Source organism: Plasmodium reichenowi, chromosome 6 (assembly GCF_001601855.1).
Source record: "Plasmodium reichenowi strain SY57 chromosome 6, whole genome shotgun sequence".
NCBI lineage: Eukaryota > Apicomplexa > Aconoidasida > Haemosporida > Plasmodiidae > Plasmodium > Plasmodium reichenowi.
In genome coordinates this window covers 666,236-683,917 of record NC_033651.1, presented here as the reverse complement: position 1 = coordinate 683,917, position 17,682 = coordinate 666,236, and the positions used below count along the sequence as shown (strand labels likewise).

Below are 17,682 nucleotides of genomic sequence, written 5' to 3'. Positions count from 1 at the left end.
AAAAAAAATACATATATAAATACATATATATAATGTTAAATTTTATAGTCACACGCATATATATATAAGCCATAATATAAAAAAAAATAAAATTTGTTCTATTTTATCCTTTTTCATATAAAAAATGAATATGCATTTTTAATTATAATAAATATGAAAATAAATCAAGCATCATTACTCTTTAGAAAAAGTACATTTTAAATTCATTTTATAAATATTTAACAATGGACGAATATATTTTATTAATTTTCTTTATTGCATATTTACTCATATCAGGAATTATCGGTACACGTTTAATAATAATATATAGCCACAAAGAAGAAAATAATCGGTTGGTTTATATTATAATTAAATGTTTTATTATAATTGGTTATATATTATCTTGGACAATAATATTATTAGTACCTATAGACGTTTATTATAATACATATAAAGATATAGAAAAATACATAGATATATTCAAATTATTTAGAATATGTTACTGGTTTAGTATATTATACATTTTTATGTTAACACCTGTTATGTTCATAATATATTCAGAATCAGACAGAAAAATTTATACATTGAATAAACATCATACCAAAATAAAAAAGCAAAATAAAGGAAAGAATAATAACCCCCAAAATAACGGTAATATTATTAATGATGGTAATATTATGAATCACGATAATATTACTAATGATGATAATATTACCAATAATAATAATTATTATTATTATTATAACAAGATGACATACAAAATCATTTATAAAAAAATTATACCTATAACACTTTCCTTTCTTTTATCATCTATTTGTTTTCTCTATTTCACTTTCTTATATCTCAGAAAATTAAATTTAAACTTAAATGCTCAAGAGTGTGCATTATGGTATAATTACATTAAAGATATATACAAAAAAAACTTCCTCATATATAATATAAGAAAAATAGAACATTGTGAAAATATAAAAAACACAAATATTAAAATAATCATTAATCTAAAGTTCAATGATTATATTATTATAATTATCTCATTTATTGGATTTCTTTTTTTTATATTCTATGGTGGTATCGGGTTAATATCATTACCTTTCAATTTAATTAATTCTTATATATATAGAAAAAAAAAAATTAAAAAAGATGACTTAAAAAAACAACTAGACATAATAAACAGAAAAAGTAAAATGTTATTAAATATTACAGAGGCATTACAAAAAGAAAAAAATCAATTATTAAAAATGAATTATTTCCGATCATTTTTTAAATATATGAAATATAATAGAGAAAAAAATTTTCTTAATTATACAGTGCATAATTTAGAGAAAGAGTATGATATTTTACTAGAACATTTTACCAAAAATAACAGTATCTTATTTCCATATGTATCACTTTTCTTAGGAATAATATTTTTAATCATAAATACAGTAATATTAATTCATTTATTGGTAAACCTTATAATTGATGTATTAAAATATAATGATGACATTATAAATAGCCTCACATTTTTAGATTCACTTTTGGTGGTAAACCAAAGGAAAAATAAAAAAAAATTTTAAATGAAATATTAAAAATTAAAAAAATCAAAAAAACACAAACTACAAGCATTATATATATATATATATATATATTTATTTATTTATTTATTTATTTATTCTTTTTATTTTATAGTATCTTGTACAAATTAAACTTTCTGTCCTTTCAACAATAATTTATACTTTCATTATGTCTTATTTACTTGTTTGTTCATTGTCAGGATTTATTCAATTTTGCTCAAAAGTAATAATAATAATATGAAGCTATAAAAAATAAAGAGATAGCAATATATGCATATATTCATGAAACATTTAATTTATAACTAATTAAAATTCATTCTTTGAGAATATGCATAATAATATTTTTGTAATATATATATATATATATATATATATATATATTTTCTTCTTCATATAGTTAAGCCTAGGATTCATATTTGTATTAGAGAAAAGGAGCACATATCTTAATTCTCTTCTTTTGAATATATGTCTTTTTTTTTTCATTTCTTTAGGAATATCATTATTCTCAACCGTATTAAAATATATAAATAAATAAAGTATTCATTTTGAATAATATACATGTTATACATTAATATAGATTTCTAAAAATATTTTCTTGTTATATTTTTTTAATCAATTGTCATATTTTAAAATATATATACTTTCCTTTGTAGAAAATATTCTATACCTATTCGAGTTTTACATATGCTACCTTTTTATTTGATCTGACTTTGAAAAAGATAAGATTTGTTGGGTATAAAAAAAATTAATATATATATATATAAATATATTTATTTATTTATATTTATATTTATATATTTATTAATTTATATATCTTATTATTTTACAGACCATTATACTCAAATAATACATTTTTGTATATTCTTTTACTAATTAATTTTATAACGCTGGTTCTATATCTCCTACCTAAGAAATGGGACATATCTTTTCTTTCTGTCCCAGAAAAATTTTCCAAAATAACAGAACAAGAGATAATAGAAGACAATATAAATGATAAAAATGTGTGCATAAATTTTGATAGGAAAAGTATAAGAGACATGAAATTATTTAAATAATACACATATATATGTATATATATTTTATCAAAAATAATATGAAGAACACATACGAAGAAAAAAAAAATAGGGATGATATTATATGCAAATATGAACACGAAATATATATTATTATATATTCTATATATATATCTATATCTATATATATATATATATATATATATATATATATATATATAATTTCTTTTTCGTTTTACGACAAGAATATATTATATCTTTTAAACTATTGCACAATAATAATAATATATATATATATATATATATTTATTTATTTATTTATATATTTACATAGTTACAACCATTAATAGAACAACGCGTTTCAATAATTAAACGTCTTATAAAAAAGGTATGATATATATATTATATAAATATTTCATATTATATGTTTATATTCTCATTTTCGTTTAAAATATATTAAAAAATTATTATTCTGTTTATTCTTAATAATAAAATGAATAAGCATTATAAGTTCCCATTGAACAATTATACAATGTATAGTATGTAATTTAAAAAAAAAAAAAAAAGGAAAAAAAAAGATAAAAACATATTTTTATAAAATATGTAAAAAAATATAAATATATATAAATATTTATATAAATACAATGCACAATAATAAATACATATATATATATATATATATATATATATATATTAATATTATAAATTGTGATTTATATACATATAGAAATATACTAATTTATAAATAATTTTAATTAATATATAAATATATATATTTATGTATATATATGTTTAAGCAACTAATATACATTGACCTCCAACGGCTTTAATTTTTTTTTCAGCAACGGATGAAAAGTATCTTGCTTTTACTACAATTGGTTGATTATGTTTTAATTTACCATTTCCTAAAACTTTAAAATATCCTTTTCTTGTTACATCAATAACAGGGGCAATATCTTTATTTTCAGAAAATTCTTTTTTCTTTTCTTCTGGTAAAAGTCCCCATAATTTATCTACATTGATGGTTGGGCAGAAGGTTCTATTTTTTAATAAATTTAAATGTCTCATACCGACCTATAAAAATGGGGAAAAAAAAAAAAAAAAGGAAATATATTATAACCATATAAATATAAATAATTAAATATATATATATATATAATATTATTGTGTAATGGATACACAAATGTGTTTTTTTTTTAAGAATTATAATTTTTTTTTGTAAACCTTATATTTTAATATTCATATATTTATATATAATATTATTATTTATATTACCTTTCCAAAATAACCTGGATGATATTTATCAAAATTAATTCTCATGTGATGTAAACCTCCAGCTTTTCCTCTTCCACCGGGATGTTTTCTGTGTTTACCCACACGACCATGACCAGCTGAAACATGACCTCTCTTTTTCCTGTTCTTCTTAAATCTTGTTGCCATTTTTAAAATATATACTTTAAAGGAAAAAAAAAAAATAAAAAAAATAAAATATATATATATATATATAATAAAAATAAATAAATAATATAATATATTAATGAAATGAAAATAAAATTATAATTTTATATAATTCTTCATATATATATTAAATATGTTAATTGTTTCAAAATTTTAAATGGGCTTGAAGTTATTTCCATTTATATATATTTTTTTCTTTTTTATTTCTTTTTGTACCTTATTAAATGATAAATTCTTTGTATTATTATTATTTTTTTTTAAAAAAAATGTTAAAACATAAACAATATTTTTTCTTAATTAAACTTAAAAGTTATAAATTTATAAAAATTTATTTCTTCTATTAAATTTCAATTTTTTTTTTTTTCTTTTTTTATAAAAATTTACTACATAATATATATAATATATATATATATATATATTATATATATTATTTTTTTTTTTTTTATACATACGTATAAATACAATATAATATTATAATAATATATAATTTTTATATATATAATTATTACTGTTTAATATTTTACAATATACATAATTAAATACTCATTGGGGTTATTATTTATAATAAGTATACTTAAAAAATAAGCATAAGCACTATATTATAATTATTATATTATATTATAATATATATATATATGTATGTATATATAAATAATAATTTATATATATATATTATTATAAAATTTTCTTTATAAAATATGTTCATGACTATTTTTAATTATACTAATGTATTTTTAATATAAATACCAATTCTTCTTTTTTTTTAATTACTTATATTTCAGTATATGTATGTATATATATTTATATTATAATATAATTATATATGTATATACTTTCAACGAATAGTAAAAATGGTGCTATAAGGGGGTAGTAAATTAATATAATATATATTATATATATATATATATAATATATATATAATATATATACATTAAAACCTTATGAATATTAAAAAATCTATGAAATAATAAAATTATAGAATAAACTTATAATATTATTTACAGTATATTACATAACTATTGTATATTATTATTTTTTAATATGTCCTTTTATATTCTCTTATAAATTATCTTCCATTTTTTTTCCTTTTTTGTATGTGATTAATATAGAAAAAAGAAAAAGAAAAAAAAATTAAGGAATTGTATTTATTTTTCTATATAATAATATATAATTATATTATATAATAATAGAAAAAGTAGTATATAAAATATAATTTAGAATATTTCAAAATAATAATTGAATATTTAAAAGAAAATTGGATGAAATTTCAATTAAGGTAAAACATATGTAAAAGTTGAACAGAATAATAAATAAATATATAATCAAACAATTATAAATTTTTTTTTTTTTTTTTTAAACCACGACAAATATGAAATATATAAATATTATATATATATATATATATATATAAATATTTATGTATGATTAAAAAAACAAAAAAATATAAAGTTCTTTTAAGATATGTTCTATATGTTCCAAATATCCTTTTGATAAATTTTAAGAATAAGAAGTTAATTCTTAAATAATGTTATATTTTATATTAAATTAAGTATATATTTAATAATATACAAGGAACACATTATGTATATATATATATATATTTAATACCTTTCATCGAATAACATAATATTACAACAGTCATATCTGCTTTATGTGTTTTAAAAAAATATATTTTATTGGATTTATATATATATATATATATATATATATATATATATATATATTTACATTAAATGTTTAATGATGAAAGTTTATTTTATATTATTACAAGACTATTTAACTTGTTCATATATGATTAATTTTCACATATAGCTAAAATGTGCAATTTCTTTTTTTTTTTTTTTTTTAATACAGATATATAAATAGTATGCCTTTTTCTTATTTTTCGTTATAAATAATAAAAATATAATAATTTTGATATGTTTATAGATAAAATTAAATAAAGAAATAAAATATTTCCTATAATACTTTATATAAGTACATTTGTTATTATTCTTTGTTCTATGGTTATCTCTTTATTCAATATAAAAATATTATATATATATATATATTAACCTTTTCAATGTATAGGAATATTTTTAAAAATATATTTAACTTATATATCGTAATATATACGGGTTGTATATATATAATAAATATAATTTGTATTAATGATGTAGATAACATTTAAATTATTATTACACAGTATAGATAATAAAATATGATGATATAAAAACACACACATATAATATAATACTAAATAAAAATATTATAATGATCATTATAAACTGAAAGATACATTAAGCCCTTTTTAAAAAACGTTCTATTTTTATTATATTATATTGTTATGCTCTTATGAAGTTATGTATTTTGGTTTTAATAAATAACAATATACCGTTATATATTTGAAAGTAATAGATATAATATAAATAACAAATATAAGAACCTTATTTCTGCTTCATCATATAAATGAAAAATATATTATATATATATATATAATATTATATTGTTGTATATATCAAAAGGCTTTACCATATATATATATATATATATATATATATTTTCCTTATTAAATACAAAAAGTAAAAAATACTTAACTAAGTATATAATGAAATAATAATTTTTTTTTTATTTCTTAAAGGTTGATATGAGAAATATTTCAAATTATAATATAAATAATAATATATATATATATATATATATATATATATATATAATATAATATTATGATACCTTGAAAAAAATTCCCCCCATATATATAATAATATATACAAATATTTAATATATATTTATACAATGTATTATATATATATATATATATATATAATTTATGAGGCAAAAAAAAAATTATTTATTTATTATTTCATTTATTTAATATTTTTTATCATGCCACTGTAACATTATTTTTATAATACTTATTTATATAGTATTAAATTAAAACATAATATAATTAAAAATAAAATACATTAATATGTTATAATATATATATATTTTTTTTTTTTGGAATTTAATATATAATCTTATTTTTCATATTCCAGTGGTTTCTTTATATATAAAATATAATATTTCAAATTGATAATATATTATCCCTGTGAAATTACTGTATTAAAATTATATTCTTTATATAAAATAGGGATATTTTAATTACAATATTAATATATATATAATATATTTTATGTGGAATATAAATTAATATATATTCATATTTATCATTTCTTTATATATATTCATAATCACATATATAATATATATATATTTTTTTTCTTTCTTCCTTTTTTTGGTATATATTATTATATTTTTTTTTCATTTAAACATAATACAATACAATGAGTAAGGAAAAAGATTATTATAAAATTTAAGAAAGAGTATATAAATCTATTTATATATTTATTCACAAATTAAATAGAATTATTAATGTTCTAATTTATAAAATATATATGTGAAGAATTAGATTTAAGTGTACATATTATACCAGGTGTTTTTTATAGATATATTTTAAATATAATTTTATTTTATTTAATTTTGTTTTCTGTTTTTTTTTTTTTTTTTTTTGAAGATAAAACTAATGAGGTAGATGATTGGACAGAATGGCTAGATGACGATGATGAAAAAAGAGAAGACGAATTTCATATAGATTCAACAAAAGATGAAGCCATTAAAAAAAAAATTTTACAAAATAATTTAGATGATATAGCAGACTTTTTAGATATAGGTGATAATAAAAAGAAAAAAGTAGAAGAAACTGAGAACAAAGTAAAACCTAAAGTAACCGAAAAAATTATAACTCTAGAAAGTACCCCATTAAATAGTATAAAAGATTGTGAAACCTTAGGTGAAATATTAGCAGGAAGAATACGAAAATGTAAAGCCAAGAGTGTAGCATTAGAAAGATTCATATCAATAATTATTACAGCAAGTGAAAGTAAATTAGAAGATAAAGATCTACTAACCGTTAGTAGAAAATTACAAGAAATGGTTACACAAAGAGAGAAAAAAAAAAGATATGCACAAATTAATAAAAAGAAACCAAACGAAGTTAAAAATTCAATTAAAAATTATGAAGATGAAGTGGATATGATATATGGTGACTTATCCTATGATGAAGATGATTATGAAGAAGAGGTTGTGGATGAATACCTTGAAAATTTTTAACCTGATCTAGATAAAAAAAAATATATATATATATATATATATTTATACATTTATTTATTTATTTATGTGTATTATTTTATTATTACATATTTTTATTAGATGCCATTTTGTATAATTTTTTGATTTACCATTTTCAATGCATTTAAAATTAACAACTTAATAAAAATTCACATATACCATATATTTATATGTGCAATATAAACTTTGTTTTGTAGTTTTTCAGTTTAACATATATGTGTTAAAAAAATAACTTTTTTTTTATAGAATGATACATAAAATATATACTTTTATCATCAAACAGAAAAAGTTTAATAAAATATCAAAAAAAAAAAAAAAATAAAAAAAAATAAAAAAATAAAATAAAATAAAATAAAATAAAAGAATTAATTAACTCTAATAAATTATTCCAAAAAAAAATATTATCAACTATTTTTTGACCATTAACGAAATTATATTCACATAAGATTAATAAAAAAAAAATATATATTTATATATATATTTATAGTCACATTATTATGTTGTCATATATAAAGCTTTTCCTTTCTTCAATTGTGAAATTCTTCCATATATACATGTTAATTAAAATATATTTTCTATTAAAATTATTGATATGCTGTTTTTTCATATTGATATATATATCTATAGGGTTAGACACATAATCAACATGGTTGGTATCAAAATGTATAACTACTTCTTTTTCATGATTTGGATTATCGATTTTTTGTAATAGCACATATACGTGATTTAAGTAATAATTCAGATATATTTCATTTTTCTTGATATTTATGATTTTACAGATTTTATTATCAAATTCATTTGTTAATAAGGAATATAGATCATCTATATATTCATTAATTTCCTCATTTTTTTCAGGAATATTTGTTTCATTTTCTATTTTAATATTTTTGAAAAGTTTATCCATAACACCATTCGTTTTTAATTTTTGCACAATTAATTTATTAATATTATTATTTTCACGGTCATCATAATAATCTAATTTTTCTTCATCCTCATTTTTATCCTCACATTGTTTTTCATATCTACTTTCTTTTTCATTTTTATGTACATTTTTGTTATATTCATTTTCTCCAATACAAATTTTTTTTTTTTTTTTTTTTTTTTCTAAAATATCATTTTGGCTAGTTTGAGCTAGCGAAATATAAATTTGCAATAATTTAACCTGATCTTCTTCGCTAGATAAATTATCAAAATTATGGAAATTTACCAAATAATCCAACATACATACATATGCCTCATGATGCGAAACGTATAATTTTAAATATGTAAATAAATAAATTAATAATAACAAATCTCTTGTATCAAGGACGTAAAAATTATTTATGAATTTTTTTTCTAATATAGATAAAAAGCATAAAGGGAAATTAAAAGTTGATTTTTCCTTCAAAGTGGATATAGACAAAAGTAAAGTTAAACAATTTGATATTGGAATTGCTTCAACTGTATTGTATAAAAAAGAATTCATTTTATCAAAGAAATGATAATTATCACATCCTAATGAAGAATATGATAAATATATATTAATTAATTTTTTAGCAATTTCTATTTTCTCTAGTGTTATTTCATTTGTTTCAATATATTGTTTTATTTTGTGATCATTTATATTTTCTATATTTTCTGTATACATATTTTCCTCTTTTATCATTTCATTATTTCTATTTTCTATTATATCAATTATTTTATTACTTATATGATATAATAAAAATCCATTTTTTACATTTAAATTATATAAAGCCGTACACAATAACATATAACAATCTAATTCATATGTGCGAGATAACTTAGTTGTTAATTCATTTTCGTCTTCACTTAAAAAATTGTAATTTTTTATATCATGTATATTTTCATCATTACTATAAATTTTTTGGTTCATATATTTTTTTGTCTCTTCTACGTCTAGGCCTTTTTCATCTTCCTTTTTGATTAAGCCTTTCAAAATGACATTGATGTAATTATTTATAAAAGTGGAATAATGCGACAATTTTTCATTAACATGATTAATATTTCTATGATTCTTATTCAACTTATTTTCTTCTTTATTATACTTTCCTCTTAAATTTTTTATGTTAGATAACATTAATAAGAATTGAAAAAATTTAGTTTTATCTTCTTTTAAAAAATGAAGTAAATAATTTTCCTCTTTTATCACTAACATGATTTCTTCTAATAAATCATGGGGCATAAATTCAATTTTAGAGAAACATAATACAAATAAAAACATTTCATAAAAATTGAATAAAGGAATTTTTAACTTTATATATGATAAAAAATCAATAAATATAGGATTATTCCATACCTTTAACTTTAAATCATCATTTTCTTTTATTACCATTAAAATTTTATTCAAAAGGTTTAATAATTTAAACACTTCTACATCATTATCTATTTTCTTTTTCAATTTTAAATTATTTTCTACATCTACATCTTCCTGTTTTATGTATGCATAAAAATTTGTTTCTTTTAATATATCATTCGCCTTTTGTAATATTTCATTCATATTTTGTTCACACTTATTTGTTTGATATAATCTGTAACTTACTCTTGAGAAGCGATTATATAATATGGTATTATTTAAATTATCATTTGTTCTTCTAATACATGTATGAAGTTCTGTGCAAATTCTGTTATATTCTTTTCTGTTAAAATGACTGAAAAAAGACTTATTCTTAAAAGCATATTTTTTAAAATATTTAATTGGTTTATTCTTTAGAACCATTTTCTCACCATCACCTTAACACATTATATAAATAAATAAATATATATATATATATATATATTTAAATGTTAAATAATTTATACATTTTCATAATATTTTTTTCATACAATAATTTTTCTATATGTTATATGTTTCCAATACGTTCATGTATATGAAGTTTAAATATAATATCTTTTTAATATAATAAATATATATATATATATAGATTTTGATAGATAAGATAAAAAAAAAAAAAAAAAAAAAAAAAAAAAAAAAAGTTGCTAATGTATAAGGAACTTAGTCATAACTATAAATATATATATATATATACATATATTCTTTTTTATATATATTTTTTTTTTTTTGTAAAATTTACAATAACATAATGGAAAAATAAAACAACATAAATATATATACATATATATATTACAGAAAATACAATCGTTTTAATATAATACAAAGTTATAGATATAAAAATAATAACAATAATAATAATAAAATAAAGTGGTGGTATCTTAACTTTTATTTATTTATTTATTTTTTTAAATTATATTATATATGATATTTGAAAATTCCCCTATTTCTATGAGATTCCAAAATTTTCTTCAAAAATATAAAACTTTCACCAAATGTGCAAAAATAATATTTGCAATTTCTTAATATCTTTTCCAGATAAATTCATATAATTATATATATAAACACTTATGATATAAAAAATATATATATATTACAAACAAGGATAAATGTGCCTTATAGGATGGTAAAAAAAAAAATTTATACAATTATAATGTTGTGCATATTATAAATATTAATAAAAAAATTGCGTAAAGATATATATAACAATATAAATATATATTATAACAAAAAAAGAAAAAGAAAAAAAATATGCATTTATATATATATATATATATATATATATATGTACGTTTTTATTTATTTATTTATTTTTTTTTTTATTGGGCATTGTTTCATTTATACAATGGAACCTTCTATGGTGTGGCTTTTGTGATGCACAAAATTTATAAATTTGCAGAAAAATAAATTGGAGAATATAAGTAAGATGATAGAAGAACGGATTAAGTATGTCGATTTTCCATCCATACATATATCTGAGCTTCCATCATTTTGTACACAAAGAGGTATATTATATTCTCTATTTATAGAAAAAATTGAAGAAATTAATGTAATTAATGCTAAATTCACTAGAACAAAAGAAGCATATTTAATTTGTTGTACTTTTTTGACTGTTTTATACTTAAGAAGTATATGTAATAATAAGGAGATTGATATAAATAAGAATACTAATATAGCATATAAAAGAATTAGATGAAAGCTACCAGCTTTTTTCAATTTTTCTAAGAATTTGCATTCTAAATTATATATGGTTGGTCCAAATATATATTTACGAGCTAATATAATTTTTTCATCTGTTAATAAACCAACATCTCCTGGATTTTTCAGAGTAACCATTAAGGCATCGTCTGTTAATTCCCTATGAATATCTGTTTTTTTTTTATCTGATATTAATTTTTCTTGATGTGCTAATTCTTTTAAGAAGTTTTCTAATGTGTCTTTTTTTATTGGTGTACAAATGTTATTTTCGATCAATGATCCTATAGTTTGTTCTTTGTCAATAGAAAGAATAACATCTCCGTTGTTTTCTGATACTTTTTGGATTCTTCTAATATTGGTTGCACCTATATGTATTTCAACTGATTTTTCTTTATTTAATGATTTTAAGGTAATTTCATGCATTTTCCATGAATCATAACACAAGGAGGATATAACAAATCCGAAGCAGATAACATATAATAGGAAACATAATAAGATATTATAATTAGAACAGAAGAAATTTAATTCTTTAGAAATTTGTGATTTTTTTTCTAAAATTAAACTTTTCTTATCTTTTAAATATGTATTATTAGATACAAAAGATTTGATTTTTTCAAAACTATATGTTTTCTTTTCGTTTTTATCTGGATAACATGTTTTTTTCTTTTCATCATCATTGGTTTTTATTGTAATTTGACTGATATTTTTGGTATAGTTAATATCATTCATATGTTCTTTTTGGAATTCGAAAATTATATTATCATCTGTTTTCATTGAATATATACGATTTTCTCTAGAACAGATATTTTCATCATTTTGTATATTGAGATCATTTTTTTCTATATCATATTCACTTGTTTTTATAGTATTTGTGATAGATGAATTATTATAAATAGTATTTTGTTCTGAATTTTTTTTCTTAATATTATTATATTTATTAATTAAATTCATAACTTTTTCTCTATCCAAATTGGTATTATTATTATTATTATTATTATTGTCTATAACATTATTATTATTATAAGAAATATCTAAATTTTGGTTATCATCCTTTTTTACAAATTGATCATCTTTATTAATGAAATTTTTATTTTTATTTTTATTTGATTTCATAATGTATTCATTTTCTTTATCATGAGAACTAGAAGCTATAGATCCTTTCTTTCTGAATAAAAAGAAAAATTTGTTTTTGCTTTTATTATTCGTATTATTATTTTTTCCTTTGTTTTTCTTTCCTTTATCTAATTCTTTATTTTTAATTTTGTGTAACTCTATGCTATTTTTATTATGTTCCATTTGATAATTCTTTTCACCATAAATATTATTAACATTCTTATGATTATTATAATTATTATTATTATTATTATTATAGTAATCATTATTATGATGTTTGTAAGTATAATAATTATTATTGTTATTATTATTATTGTTATAACTTTTACGTTTAGCTTTTCTTTTCCATATATTATTAGAATGTTCTTCATCATATTCATTATTTATATCATGTGTCATATCTTCTTCTTCATCTTCAACAACCATTATTTTTTCATTTTCTTGTATGTTATCTTTGTTTATAAGTTTATATACTTCATTATTATAATTATTTACATCATTAATGGTATCTTCATTTTCTTTATCATCATTATAATTTTGAATCTTCATTTGATTTGTGTCTTTTGATGATATATCAGATTCTATATTTTCTTCTCCAACTATTTCAATGTTATTTCCATTTTCACATAACCCTCCTTGTTCTTTTTTTAAAGAATTTGATAACATTTTAGGATTTTCATTATTACTTTTATATTCCATCATTCCTCCAGTATCATAATTATTATTCACTTGGTTATTATTTTCTAAATTATCTTGACCTTTTGTATTAGTTATATCTGCATTATCTTTCTCTACAGGTGTTATATATTTATCTGACGTATTACTTTCATCTTGTGCTTTTTTATCTTTCCCTGAATAATTAAAATAATCATTGTCTTCTAATTTTATGTTTCCATTTCCTTCATTCTCCATATCTGTGTAATCTACTGAAACGTTTTGTTGTGGGTAACTCATTGGTTCGCACAAATTTGTTTTTGTGAAATCTATTTAGTTAGAAAAATTAAAATATTTAACAAAAATGGAAAAAAAAGAAAAATGAAGGAAAACAAACTCGTAAATAAAAATATATATATATATATATACATATACTTATTTTCCTTTCTTCAAATTATACAAAAATACATATAATTATATTTCAATTATTATAATTATTTTAATATATATATATATATATTTTTTTTTTATATATAATTCAATAAAATTCATGAAAAAATCCAGTGTCCATTTTTTTGTCTCTGTGCAATATAAATTCTACAATGTAAAAATAAAATGAATAACAAAAAAAAAAAAAATATAATTATATATAACATGTGCACATATAAAAACTTTTCAAAATATTAGAAAAATATTTACCTATTATATATATATATATATATATATATATATATTATTTTAATAATTATAATAAAGTATATATAAAAAAGGGTTAACAAAATAATATAGACAACACCGAAAAAAGAAAAAAAAAATTTACAATTATATAAATATATTTTATAGTACATAAATATCAAAAAAAAAATTATGCATCTGTAGAATTGTGCTATATTATTATCGCACACCGTTGATTCTAAATAAAAATAAATAATATATATATATATATATATATGTATTTATATACACACATATTCTTTTTACACACTTGAATAAAAAATATATTTGCTGTCAATATAATAATATATATATTTCATTATATATATAAATAATATATATAAATGAAAATTTATAATGCACAATAAAATAAAGAAAATAGTATTACGTCACCGCTATGAAAAAAAAAAAAAATATAATTTTGTAGAATAATGGAGATTATTAATTTGCATATTTTTATATAAGAAGTACGACACAGTGATATAATTATTTTATAATTAATTATTTTATTTTATTTTTTTTGTTTTAAATAATTATATATATATATATATATATATATATATATATATAATATTTTATAAAAAATATTTTTTTTATGATTTAATTGTAGTTCATAATATATATATATATATATATATATATATTATATATGTATAAAAATAAAAATTTTCAACACATAATTTTTTTGTATTATTTATAATAAAGACAAAAATGAATGCTACTTATTTTCCATGATAGCAAAAAAGAAAAAAATAAAAGAAACATTAATTTTTGCAAAGTCTATTAAAAAAAATATATAATCTAAAAATAAAATATAGGAAAGTAATATAATATATATTATATATTATTATTATTTTTTTAATTAATTCATATTTTTCCAGTGCGCATCAAAATATTAACGATGATAATAGAATAGAAGAAAATATATATGCTCCATTATTTTAATATTAATATTTATTTATTTATTTATTTATTTTATATTCCAATAAAATACTTTGAAATGTATTATTTTTCCCTGCAAGGAATATATATATATATATATATATATTTATTTATTTTAATACACTCCATTTTTAATGATCATTATAACACACTTATATAAATAAGATAAATATAATCATAATATGTACAAAAAAGAGCATTATATATAGACGTGTATGGAAATACGTAAGTTTTTGTAAAATACGACTTGCTTATTTTGTTCCATTCAACAATATTAGCCTCTTTAAAATTCATTTTTACTAAAAGTTTAATTGCATGCATAACATCAAAGCTTACACATGCTTCCTTAATAATTTATTAATCCGAAATGATAAGTTGGTAGTGTATATATACAAGTTATGTGAACTAGTCGTCATATCTTTAAATATACATATGACATACTTCCTTATCATTGGACATGATTATATAAAATAATATTTTATATGCAATATATATTAATACTTAAGCGCTTCATTTGTTTTGATAAAAAAAAAAAAAAAAAAAAAAAAAAAAAAAACCGTATTTAAATATATAATAAAATAATATACTTTATTTAAAATATTCATACATATGTCCCTAAAAAATATTTTGGAAAATTTTAATGCATAAATGATCATATTAAATAATATTTCATATAAAATATATTCTAATAATTATTATTTTTAAAGTATTAAAAAAGTTTGTGCTCACATATGTACTATATTATTTCTAAGATTTTCATGAACTCTTTTAATTAATATGCTAATAACTACCCCCTTTTAAGTATTTTTATATATTTATATATATTTTTATATATTTATATATATTTTTATATATACTTTTATACATTTATATATGTTTTTATATATTTTATTTTTATCATACCTTTGGTAATAGAACATATGAATATGTACTATAAATTCCTTATTAAATAAGAAAATATCATATTTTAGTATATATATAATAAACGCATAAAAATAAAAATATCAAAATATTTTATATTCCCCCCAAATATTATGTTTTTTAACGTTTTAAATGATAAATATTTATTGAATTATAAGAATAAACACACAAGCTTAAAAAAAAAAAAAAAAAATTACAAAAATAAATAGCTTCTAGTGAAGCCTAAAAAAAAAAAAAAAAAGATAAAATATCATATGCATAATACATATACATAATATATATATTAACACACATCCTTTTATGTATACATAATATAGTTCAAATGAAAACATTAAATCGAAAAAAAAAAATAAAAAAATTCGAAAATATCTTCATCTTTCGTATATATATAACTTTTTCTCCTACTCCTTTTTTATTACACATTAGTGAATAATAAAAAGAAGAAAAAAAAAAAAAAAAGGAATGTTCATTATATATAACATTATATAAAGAGAAGAATAATTATATAAATGATATGTTATATGGTTTTTAAATGAATTCCACGCTATACATTATATATATATATATATATATATATATATATATATATATATAATTTTTTAAAATTTACTTAAATTTTTTTTTTTTTTTTGATTTTTTTGTTTTTTTTGTTTTTTGTTCCAAATAATAAAAATACTGCGCTTCTATATTCTTCTTATCTATATATTATGTATATATAATATATGATTAAAGACATTTGCAATTTTATTTGTCAGAAAAATTTATATATATGAATAATATGGTACAAATATTAAATTATTTTTTTAAGGTATAAAAAAAAAATATATTTCATTTCATTTATGTTTTGTATATTTATATATATATATATATATATACTTCTAAATTGAATTAACAAAAAAAAAAAAAAAAATTACTACGAATTTAAACAAAATCCATACAAAATTTTTTTTTTTTCTTTTTCCATATTCAATTGTGTTTGTATATCTTTTACTTTTTAGAGTGTATATAATATCTTCCTATATCACATACGACCACTAAAAAAAAAAAAAAATTAATAAATAAATAAATAAATAAATAATAATATTATATATATATATAATATAATAATAAATATAATTGGGATATTTTTGTATTGTATTTTTTTTTTCTCCCTCCCTTT

At 17.3% G+C, this 17,682-nt stretch overlaps 5 protein-coding genes across 5 annotated transcripts; 2 read left to right on the top strand and 3 right to left on the bottom strand.

Moving 5' to 3' along the window:
* Window positions 1–224: 224 nt before the first annotated feature.
* PRSY57_0616800 (putative membrane protein) lies at window positions 225–2,587 on the top strand (the record flags this gene model as incomplete). The annotated part of the gene is made up of 5 exons (XM_012906543.2): window positions 225–1,502; window positions 1,648–1,755; window positions 1,930–2,043; window positions 2,186–2,265; window positions 2,362–2,587. The coding sequence occupies 5 exons, from the start codon at window positions 225–227 to the stop codon at window positions 2,585–2,587; spliced, it is 1,806 nt and encodes a 601-aa protein (XP_012761997.2).
* A 750-nt stretch (window positions 2,588–3,337) lies between these two features.
* PRSY57_0616700 (60S ribosomal protein L27a, putative) lies at window positions 3,338–3,985 on the bottom strand (the record flags this gene model as incomplete). Its single annotated transcript, XM_012906542.2, has 2 exons — window positions 3,338–3,619; window positions 3,821–3,985. 2 exons carry the CDS (start codon window positions 3,983–3,985, stop codon window positions 3,338–3,340), a joined length of 447 nt encoding a protein of 148 aa, XP_012761996.1.
* Window positions 3,986–7,308: 3,323 nt separating this feature from the next.
* Window positions 7,309–8,134, top strand: PRSY57_0616600 (hypothetical protein; the record flags this gene model as incomplete). Its single annotated transcript, XM_012906541.1, has 2 exons — window positions 7,309–7,312; window positions 7,539–8,134. The coding sequence occupies 2 exons, from the start codon at window positions 7,309–7,311 to the stop codon at window positions 8,132–8,134; spliced, it is 600 nt and encodes a 199-aa protein (XP_012761995.1).
* A 505-nt stretch (window positions 8,135–8,639) lies between these two features.
* PRSY57_0616500 (hypothetical protein) lies at window positions 8,640–10,868 on the bottom strand (the record flags this gene model as incomplete). The annotated part of the gene is made up of 1 exon (XM_012906540.2): window positions 8,640–10,868. The coding sequence occupies one exon, from the start codon at window positions 10,866–10,868 to the stop codon at window positions 8,640–8,642; it is 2,229 nt and encodes a 742-aa protein (XP_012761994.2).
* Window positions 10,869–11,819: 951 nt separating this feature from the next.
* PRSY57_0616400 (putative membrane protein) lies at window positions 11,820–14,246 on the bottom strand (the record flags this gene model as incomplete). Its single annotated transcript, XM_012906539.2, has 1 exon — window positions 11,820–14,246. One exon carries the CDS (start codon window positions 14,244–14,246, stop codon window positions 11,820–11,822), a length of 2,427 nt encoding a protein of 808 aa, XP_012761993.2.
* Window positions 14,247–17,682: the final 3,436 nt, after the last annotated feature.